The sequence below is a fragment of the Cheilinus undulatus genome, linkage group 2 (genome assembly GCF_018320785.1).
Source record: "Cheilinus undulatus linkage group 2, ASM1832078v1, whole genome shotgun sequence".
Lineage (NCBI taxonomy): Eukaryota > Metazoa > Chordata > Actinopteri > Labriformes > Labridae > Cheilinus > Cheilinus undulatus.
This window is the reverse complement of record NC_054866.1, coordinates 26137282-26148247: the sequence shown is the minus strand read 5'-3', so window position 1 is coordinate 26148247 and position 10966 is coordinate 26137282. Positions and strand designations below refer to the sequence as shown.

Below are 10966 nucleotides of genomic sequence, written 5' to 3'. Positions count from 1 at the left end.
GTAAGCCTGATTGAGACCTATCCACACAGACTCAGTGCTGATTTCAGCCAAGTTGCAACTACTGAATTGAAGACAGTGAATATTTATGCAGCCACTTATTTTACATTACAATTAATATTCAATTGGCATTACTTTGAGAAAAAATTGTTTTCACTTTGATATTAAGAAGTTCTTGTAAATGTTTTTTTTTTTTTTTTTCAAAAAAGCTTAGTTATATTGACTGTGATTGATTTATAAAATCAACAAAAGTGTTAAACACCCAAGGGGTCGAATACTTTTTCTAGGCATTGTACATCAAAACTTGATAAATGCAGCTGCCAAATTTAACTGAACACGAGCCACATTACTTCAGAACAGACCAATATCATAGTTAAATGAACACAAGCAATTAAATTTCTCCTTTGTTGCCATTTAATGATAATAAATTTAGAATAAGAATCAATTTAGTGCCACAAAAGAAAAGAAATGTTTTTCAGACTTTCATTTAAAATGTGAAAATATTTCCTTTCATGGTCACAGTATGATCAGACCACAGAAAATTATTTACATGCTCTGCTGGGACGTAAAAAGTCCAAGAACAAGAAAATCAAGATTGGTGTAGAAGAAAGCAAGAAAGGGGAAAAAGCACAGTAGGCCAATAACATTTTTATACAGTAGATGGCGGTATTCTCCCTCAACATTGTTGCAACGCCGTATTAGAAACCAAAGAAGGAGAACTGATTTACTTCCGAGTAATTTTATGAATGACTCCAACTTCCCCGTGGGGCTTGCTAACTCACCAGAAGAAACCACACCACAGTACAGTTAGTTTCTAACGGCTACTGGTACCTTGAAGTTAGTCGAAATGGATTACACTGCTACTCAGAGTGGGTTCAGACAGCGTAAGTTACGTACGTGATTTTGTCGATCAAGTCAGCCATTAATCACGCCGGCTGCATGTGTACAGTTTGTTCTTGCTAGCTTTCAGAGTTAAAGTGTCCACTGAGCTCACTGATGTTGCCCTATGGAAGCCGCTATTTTTAGCCGACTAAAACAACCGTTACACAACTTAACGAAACACGGGCAAACAAACCTTACACTAAGCTGGCTAAACCGGCGTCAAAATCCGCCCGTATGGGATATTTGCTGAATAATTTTAATGTGTAGTCGTTTCTAAGAAGCTATTACCAACGCCAGCTAATAATAGGTGCTAACTAGCTAATATGTCCGGCTAACGGTAGCCCCGTTGTACACACCCCTCTCTGTGGTGATTTCTGTGATAAACCTGCAAAATGTTACGATATTTCCAGGCTGTTGAACCATAAAAGTTATGCTGTGTTTTACCGTTACGTATATTTAACTTTTGTACGCTGGCGTCAGCTTAAATTTGGCATGTTGGATGACGATGTTACTTTGTTTACAAGCGTCAATCAGGATCAGACGTTGGAACTGAGCTTTGGGAAGTAGGCTTTATTTTAGTGTTTCATGACATATACCATTTGGTAAGACATGCTTAAATATTGTGGGTTCCTGGTTAAATGAAGTGTAAGCAGAGAAGCCAAAGACCAAGACCTCAAGTAAATGACAGACGTATGAAAATATCAATAATCGTATAATAATATCAATAATAGTTATCCGTCGGAGATAGCAGATATTCTCGTTTAATCTCGATCAGTTTCCCACCACCAGACTTGATACCTCTCTGACATGGGCCCACAACATTATTTCTAAAATATTACAGGGCATCGTTTGGCGCTCTGTTTCCCAGATTTTAAGTTTCTGCACCACTACGTGTAAACTGAGGACATTAAAAGTGACATTTATCCTGCTTATTTTTCCATGAGACAAAAAGAGCAGTGTTTAGCCCTTAAGGCTGAGGTCATCTGATCTTAGATAAGTGTGTCATGAAGAAAAGACTCCCTCAGGAAATAGTCAAATTGATCTTCTCCACACAGAGCATGCACAGTTGTGGAAACAATATGTAACTTGTGTGTAAATCAACTCTAATTACCTTTTATTTTAAGTTCTGCTAACAGTAGTTTTAATTTATAGATCACCATTGGAAATGGGGTCATCTAGTCCATAGTCCAGCAAGACTATCATTATACATCTAAAGAGGCCTGTTTTTCATTTTCAGTACTACTATATTTCATTGAGGATCATGTCCTTAGTATGCTATGAAACTCTAAACATTAATTCAGGAATGTCCATGAAAACTGAAACAGAAAAAGTGTCAATAAAGTGTAGCAAAGAAATATAGCTTTGACACATTTGTATGGCAAATCAGAACTAGCATTTAAAATAAATCAAAACAACTTTGACAATCATAGGTAAGTTTACAATTCAGCATGTGTTAGTGATTGACTGGTCGTTAATGACTACAAATCTGAGTATCTATCTAACAAATAAGCTTTGTAAAGTAGTTTTCTTCCTCTCCATGTATTCTGTTGCATGCTGGTTTCTCAAATCCCCTGTAACCATGGCTGCCTTGCGTTTGCTTGCATTACTAATCTTTGCCTTTTTAATAGTTTCAAATTGTGCTGAATCTGAAAAGACCAACTTACTGTCGTAACTCTTCTATTTACCACTTCCTCTTTCTCCCAGAGCCTAATATGCGTCTGAGGAACAGCTCTGCAGATGGCTCAGAAGGCAGCCAGCTGTTTGAGGATACAAGCAGTGCTGCACCTGGGTCGCAGCCAGGATACAGGTGGGATATATGCTATACATTTTTACTGTGGCCAGTCAATGTGAGGCACAGGTTACCTCCATGCAAATCAATAGTATTGTTGGATTTTATAGTCTGGCACATCTGCTAGAATAGATCATGACTTTGTTTTGAAGTTTGACTCTTTGAGGGGAAAAAAGCATTGAACTATTATTTTGGCATTCAAGGAGCTTTATGGTTATTCTGCAGCTTACAACATGAGGAGAACAAAATTAGCTCCTGGTTTAGAAATATAAAGAAAAAAATAGAAAAGAATAAAAAAAAAACTTACAGATGAAATAAAACACAATAAATAGAATTTAAAAAATGAACTGTTTAAAGCACTACATATAAAATTACCCAACCTGTACAAGCACAAATATACAAGAAAAAACAATGTCCTGGCTGTTGCAATGTAAACCAGGGGTATGTGTGAGAGTTAGAACAATGCACAGTTTGTAATATTGCACAAACGGTGCAAATTTCACTTTCACTCATACTACTGCAACAGTCAGGACATTGTTTTTCTTTTTATATTTTCACTTATATCAGTAAAAACTGTAATGATCAGCCCATATTTTCTGTAGTACCTATGACTAAATGTTTTTGATTCGATAGCTCATTTGTTATGTTGTGTTTTAGCAGGAACCAGCAGTCTGGACCTCAATCAGCGGGATTTTCTGGCCAGTCCATTCTTTCAGACCCCATGTCTAATCTAGCCATGGCATATGGCAGCTCACTGGCATCCCATGGTAGAGAAATGGTGGATAAAAATGTAAGAATTATTTTAGATATTTCTGTTGAAAGCATGTGAAAGGTTTCCCTCAAACAGTCTGGGGTCTAGTGCATAGAGTCACATTAAATTCTTTCCTTTATTGAAAGATAACCTGCTCCAGCAACAAATAATCTTTATGTCTGTGTGCTTGTTTGTTACAGCTGGACAGGTTTATCCCAATCTCAAAGCTCAAATACTACTTTGCTGTGGATACAGTGTACGTGGGGAAGAAGTTAGGCCTTTTAGTTTTCCCATATATGCACGAGGTAAGTCTTGCTTTCAGCTGTTAAATGTCGTCTTTTTTGCACCAGACTCTGACAAAACCCAAGTTTTTCTGAGCTTTTCTGAAAACATATACTACACTATGCAGTAAAAAATGTATATGTAACCAATGAAATGCAACATGCTTAAAGCCTAAAGTTTTATGTAGAAGTTGTGTGATCATGTTTGTGTTGTAGAACTGGGAGGTGAGCTACCAGCAGGACACCCCTGTGGCGCCACGATTTGATGTGAACGCTCCCGACCTCTACATTCCCTCCATGGGATTCATCACATATGTCCTGGTGGCTGGACTTGCCCTTGGCACACAGAACAAGTAAACATATATCTTTTTTTATATAAATGCAGGTTTTGAATAGACTTCATGCTAATTTAATATCATATTAGATTTGGTAGACAGCTGAATAGTGGGTATTTAGGTTTCTGTCTTCAACTCTATATGATGTGATTAGACTTTAAGCTTTTTAACTGTTCAACTGTGATACTCTTTTGCCAAAGCTATAAGATTACTGCATAAATCTGTTTACTTGACAGCTAAATGGTACCATACTTAAACTTTTAAATACATTATGCTGATAGAAATATAATCACAGTAAATAAAAACAGACCTTAATGCTTTTGCACCTTGCAGATTTTCCCCAGAGTTGCTGGGAGTTCAGGCCAGCTCAGCATTGGTGTGGCTCATAATGGAGGTCCTTGCAGTCCTCCTGTCACTTTATCTTGTGACTGTGAACACTGACCTTACCACCATAGACCTGCTCGCCTTCTCTGGCTACAAATATGTCGGGTACTGACAGCTTGTATCAATGTCAACAAGTCTCCAAATCACTCATTTCTGCTGTTTTAGCTGTTTTATTTATTTATGTTTTGTGTTTGTGTTTTTTCTTTAGGATGATCATAGGCGTGGTTGCAGGCCTCCTGTTTGGGAGGCTAGCATATTATCTCTCTCTGCTGTGGTGTTGTGCCGCCATTTTTGTTTTTATGGTAAGTGGGAGAATTTTGTTCATTGATTTTAACATAAAGGTTTCCTGGATTATACATTCAGTGACCAATGGTGTGGCTAACTATCAGCATAAACTACACTCACTTTGCTCACTACCACGAGTCAGTTTCCTATTCCTTTAGTTTGCCAGCAAAAATTTGCAAGATGCCAAATATCACATCCAAAAATGTACAATATTACAAGCCATATAAATGGGCATAATATTTACCTCTCTGTGCAAGAAGAATGCTGTTATCTAGGCATCCTGGGCATCCACTTTCCAAACCTCTCTGCAGTATGGGCTCAAATTTCTGGCCCTTGCATATGAACACATTTAAAATTCAGTGCAGGCTCATATACCAATACTTGATTTATTCATAAAAACCTTACACTTACTTTTATGGCAGCTTTTCATCCTTGTTTGTTTTATTTCTTCCCTGTCAGGTGACTCCTACTGTACTTTTGTTCTGGGTTCAGTATTTTCGTTCCTACCTTAGTGCAATAGAATCAGCAGATGGCAGTGGCAAGCTATGTCTGTACCTCCAGCTCTCTTAGCACAAAAACTGGTAGATTATTTCTTTGTGGTAACAATGCCTCTGGTTAATGAGTCTTATACTGTTGGAAATCCTTTTTATGCAGGAACACTCATTTGTGGGATGAGCAGCAGAGCTGAGTATGTGGGTTGCACCCAAGAAAGATTTGCCAAATCTTCTCTGCCAATGCCAAACAGCCTTTTCTGCTATTGCTATTAACTCTTGTTTTGAGCTTCTGGATACCCCCAGGTGTTTTCACTCAAGTGCCTGACTGACACCTGATTGTGTGATAGGGCTACTTCAAATGGATGCTCTGCACAACCAACTTGCAGCATTATTTGGAGTGAGTGAGCCCTAGTATGATCTCAAAACTGAAGGCCAAATTCTGTATGATGGGGGATGTCGGAGGCAGGCTGCAAAGTGGGACCAAGAAGAGGACACACCAAGAAGACAGTTTCCTCATTCTGTAAGCACTTAAGAACTATAAGCTGTCTTCTACAGATTTGCAGTCAAGATTTGCAGGATGATATGGCTGACAGCTGTCTGCCCGGACAATCCGGAACAGACTGCAAGCAGCCAATCTCTGGTCTCATAGGGCTGCCAGGAGGCCTGCCATGACTGCCCTTCTCTGTCAGGCTTATATGTGCTGGTGTCAGTAGCACTGAAACTTGATAACGTGGAGTAATGTTATGTTCAGTGATGAGTCTAGACATTATGCCGATTGCTGCACCGGTAGAGTAACATCTTATGGAGACAGTGTGATGGTGTGGGGTGGCACCCCCTCACTTGAAAAACAAGGCTTGTCATCCTTGGTGGCAATCTCAATGCAGTGGGATAATGATGGAATGGCCCGCAAGCAGTCCTGACCTCAAAACTATTTAACACTTGTTGGATCAGCTTGGGTGTGCTGTTCATGCCAAAGTAATTAACACAACCTCACTGGCTGACTGGTGACAAATGCTGGTTGAATAATGGGATGTCATCCCACAGCAGTGTGTTACCAGGCTGGTGACCAGTATGAGGAGGAGGTACCAGGCTGTTGTGGCTTTGTATGGTTCTTCCACACGCTACTGAGGCTCCTGATACAGTACAATACAATAACTTTAATATGTCTTGTTTCTTCAAACTTCAGTCATCAAAACCACCAAACAAGGGTCAATGGCAGAATAAGTTGTTTGACATTGGCAAAAAAGATTTGGTAAATTTTTCACGGGTGCAACCCCTGTACTCAGCTTTGCTGCTCATCCCACAGATGCATGCTCCATACAAATGTGGCACAATTTAAAAGGGTAATAAACAGGCTTTCCAACAGTATAAGATTTATTGACTAGAGACATTGTTACAACAAAGAAATAATCTACCAAACACAAATTTCCTTACTTTTTGTGCTAAGTTGATATATAGGTGCATCTCATTAATTGCAGTATCATCAAGAAGTTGATTTATTTCTGTAATTCAATTCAAAAAGTGAAACGCATGTTCTATACAGATATATTACACACCGACTGATATATTTCAAGTGTTTATTTCTTTTAATTTTGAGGATTATGGCTTATAGCTAATAAAAACCCAAAATTCAGTACCTCAGAAAAGTAGAATATTACAATCATTAGAAAAATAATTTGTAACACAGAAATGTTGGACTGCTGAAAAGAATAAACATGTACGGCACTTGATACGTGGTTGGGGCTCCTTTTGCATGAATTACTGCTGCAATGCGGCGTGGCTATTAGTCTGTGACACTGCTCAAGTGTTATGCAAGCCCAGGTTGCTCTGATAGTGGGCCTCACAGCTCTTCTGCATTGTTGAGTGTGGTGTCTTGCATCGTTGTCTTCACTAAACCCCATAGAACCTGTATGGATTAGTTCAAAATCATCCATAAGCCATAATCTTCAAAATTAAAAGAAATAGACACCTGTAATATATTGATCTGTGTGTAATGAATCTATGTAATATCAATTTCCCTTTTTGAGTTGAACTACTGAAATAAATAAACTTTTTGATGATATTCTAGTTTACCGAGATGCACCTGTATGTGCTGTAAAGCAAACTGAATCGCATCTTGCTCCCATACATCTCACTTCTACACAGAAAATAATTGGCTAATAATAGTTTGTGTAATGGTCTATAAAATAAAACCCTGTTTTGCTTCTTCCTTAGATCCGCACCCTGCGTCTGAAGCTGTTATCTGAGGCAGCGGCTGAGGGGCGGCTGGTGAGAGGAACCAGAAACCAGCTGAGGATGTACCTCACCATGTCTATAGCTGCAGCACAGCCTGTCTTCATGTACTGGCTCACCTACCACCTCATCAGATAAAACCTGGGACTAACACTTCTCTTGTCTAAGATGAACTTGACTGTCTAAACACTTTCTCACCCACCAAAAAATGCTCAAAGAAAACACACATTAACACATATCAGAGTTGAACTTGGATCCAACACGATGGCCGCAGTTGTCTGGATGACACCATCCTCTTTCCAGATATAAACACAGAAGTTTACATCCAGAAAGACTCCTTTAGTGTGTGAATGGTGCAAATCATCACATGCTTCAAGACATAAAGAGAAAAAATGAGGCAATGCTGCCTTTTCTCTCACAGCACAGTCCCATGTTTAGTATTGCCTTTATTTTTTTGTCTTTTTTTATGTGAAGTCTTCAAAAGTTTGTAGCAACAGCAAGTGGCTTTAAGGTTTTGTTTTCTACACCGTGTAATTATTTGTTAATTATGTTTTATAGGAATATTTAAGTATTTTTCTGTACAGCAAAAGTATTATTGATGTTACTCCTGTCTGGTATCAGGTGAGCAATGTTTCTGAGCCTCAAGAAAGCACACAAACTTCACACAGGCTGTCCATTTTAGGGAAAGAAAGGAAACATTTTCAGGTTGAACAATCACTGGACCTGAAATAAGGTATGTGTAAGTGTGGGTGCATTACCACCTCAGTTTTTATCTGTTAAACTTTTTCTATGTGCTTTGGAACATGTATGAACTCTGCTGCCTGACGACCTTGAATAGAAACTGTAAAAGTCATGGTAAGACAAACAGCTCTCTTGACTATTGATTTAGATATCCTTAAAAAAAAGCGAATTATTTAGTGCTTTTCATATTTAAAGCAAGAAGAGATGAGACGGTCAGGTTTGTGGAAATTTTTAGTCTTGACATACTTGAAATGTTTTAATGCTTTTTGTGCTTTGACGTGTCTGTAAATCACCAGTTATTACTATGAAACAAGCGACTCCTCTCTTTGAAAATGTAGCCAATGTAAACACAAAGCAGGGTAAGATTCACAAATGCTTAAATAATTCAGGAGAATTTAAAAATTCAGGAGCTTTGCAATTTCCTTAAATGAAATATATTATTAACAAGAATTACTGAAATGTGCAGTTAATTGACATGCCAATAAAAACTTGTCTGAATGTTGTGACAAAGTGTTCATGAAGCTTCGCCCAGTTCACGCAGCTAGACTGGTCCATTTTCATTCAGCATTTACCATCATCACTCATTCATCTGTCCCACTCCCTACGTTGTCCTGCCTTTGTTTATTAATGAGGATTACTCATTATAGTTCTAAACCAATCCTGTTCTTCCACTGCCACTCTTGACCAATATTGGCATGCTGTCAAATTTTAAAATCCTCTCCTCTGCAGTAAATCTGTGATTCAGCGTGATCGCTGAGAAGTTATGCAACCCCCCTATTAAAATTTCAGTTTTTCCCAAGTGTGTCCCAAGTGCTGTTGAACAGGGCAAGGAATTTTTAACTCTGCTTTTCCAAACATCCTAGTTTTATTTTGGATGCTTGCATTGTTTTACTCACAGAAACAAAATTATTTCACAAAAAAACAAAAATACCAGCGTCAAAATTATTAGCTCCTTTTAGAACTGACCTTTTTGATGAACCATAGCAAAAACCACCGTTGTGCAACCATGTGCTTAACTTTTTAAATCTCAAAGCTCGTTAAATAAAGTTATAACTGAGTGTTTTCAACCAATTTACACACAGCATAAAAACTTCAGTAAGGGTTTGAGCCATCACTTTGAAAAGGCAACATGGCTAAAACAAAAGAGATCAGACGCGAGTTATCACAGCTTTCCCATGAGTGAAGAACTGGAGTGAGAAGTATCATCAAGAGAGCCACACAGTACAGAACAAGCATGACAGAGATAGTAGGACGATTTCAAAGACTGTAAGAAAACTAGTGAGAGATTTGTCTAAAAACCCCAAACTGCCAAGCACTAGTGAAGGACTTCGCCAAGTAGGAATTGTAGTTCCATAGAAGACCATCACTAGAGGAGTGTAGCAGAAAAAATCCCACCTCTGCAGAAAAGACATCTTCAAGCCAGACTGAATTATGCTAAGGACAACCTGGAGAAGGATTATGAATACTGGAAGCATGTCCTTTGGTCAGACTATTGCTCTTTGGCCACAGAGATGTTGCTTACATTCGGAGAAAGAAGGGAGAGGTGTATAACCCAAAGAACACCGTCCCCACAGTGAAACACAGTAGTGGGAGTATCATGCTGTGGGAATGCCTTTAAAATCTGGAACTGGGAATCTCGTAAAGGTGGAAGGAATCATGACGAAAGAGGGATATGTGAAGATTTTCAAAGACAAACTTCAGTCAGCAGCAAAACTGGGTCTGGGTTGTCACTTTACTTCCAACATGACAACGACCCAAAACATACATCACTCCTGGTGAAGAACCACCTCCAGATGACCCAAGTGAACGTTACTGACTGGTCTGCTCTAAGTCCTGACATAAATCCCATTGAACGTCTCTGAGGAGAACTAAAGACCAAGGTCCATGCCAGAAGACCAGCAAATCTAAAAGAGCTTGAGAGATTAACCAAAGAAGAATGGGCTGGGATTCCTCAGGGAATGAATCTGAGACTTGTTGAAAACTACAACAGACTGCAGGCTGTTACCCAGCAAAAAGGAGACACAAATGACTATTAATATAAGGGGGGTGCAAAATAAAACAATGTAAACATCCAAAATAAAGCTAGAATATTAGGAAAAGCTGTGTTAAAATTCCAGCACTTGGGATGTACTTTGGAAAAAAATTGATATTTTCATAGAGCGGCTAATATAGGGGCTTTCATCCTCATCTGTACATCTTTCCATCACCAGTGTCCAGACTGCATTGGGAGTATCTTATCCTGTTGTCATCCTCACTACCCCTTTGAGGAAAACATCACGATGGAGTCTAACTGCTTAAGACATTTCACATTTCTCTTTCTCAAACTTTTAAAATAATTGTTTTTTTCACTCATGTTAAAGTCCATCTTAATTGAAATGGTAGTCTTGGAGTTGCAACATCTTATTCAAAATGACTAAGCACACAACCTTTGAAATAACACTGAACTCATTCAATGAGGTGTAAAAAGTAAACCGATAATGTTGCTGCTTCTATGAATTTTGTTCAATCTGCTGAAAAATCCTTAAATTCCTCTGTTAATTTTTGATCAATGAAACCAGCTCAGTTAAATTTACAGGACAGAAAAACACTCGTTATAGAACATTTGCAAAAAAAAAAAAAAAAGAGGAATCATTGAGCGCAAATTGCACTTTTTATCTTTCCTTCTACAAAAGCAACAATAGTTCTTCATTGTTATAAAGACTGCTGGGAGCTAAAAAATAAAGGATACTATAAATGATCATTTTAAAAGGTGGCCTGTAGTTAAGAAAGATCTCATTCAATAAAGAACCAACTTC

The 10966-nt window shown here is 38.3% G+C and overlaps 1 protein-coding gene across 5 annotated transcripts; it reads left to right on the top strand.

Annotated features, from left to right (window-relative positions):
* Positions 1-725: 725 nt before the first annotated feature.
* Positions 726-8669, top strand: yif1b (Yip1 interacting factor homolog B (S. cerevisiae)). Of its 5 annotated transcripts, XR_005992374.1 has the most exons (9): positions 728-890; positions 2584-2686; positions 3326-3458; positions 3620-3724; positions 3917-4053; positions 4369-4524; positions 4628-4721; positions 5546-5718; positions 7413-7545. XR_005992374.1 is itself a non-coding variant. In XM_041796288.1 (8 exons), the coding sequence occupies exons 1-8, from the start codon at positions 845-847 to the stop codon at positions 7566-7568; spliced, it is 918 nt and encodes a 305-aa protein (XP_041652222.1). In that variant the 5' UTR covers positions 726-844; the 3' UTR covers positions 7569-8669. The 5 variants fall into 5 exon arrangements, 4 of the variants coding, with proteins under 4 accessions (XP_041652222.1, XP_041652215.1, XP_041652207.1 ...); XM_041796288.1 differs by lacking the exon at positions 5546-5718 and having other exon boundaries at positions 726-881; positions 3329-3458; positions 7413-8669; XM_041796281.1 differs by lacking the exon at positions 5546-5718 and having other exon boundaries at positions 726-881; positions 7413-8669.
* Positions 8670-10966: the final 2297 nt, after the last annotated feature.

Coding starts and splice junctions, on each gene's coding strand:
- yif1b (XM_041796264.1), top strand. CDS start 845: ATGGATTACACTGCTACTCAGAGTGGGTTCAGACAGCGTAAGTTAC. Junction 3,459..3,619: donor GAGAAATGGTGGATAAAAAT/GTAAGAATTATT, acceptor TGTTTGTTACAG/CTGGACAGGTTTATCCCAAT. Junction 4,525..4,627: donor TCTGGCTACAAATATGTCGG/GTACTGACAGCT, acceptor TTTTTTCTTTAG/GATGATCATAGGCGTGGTTG.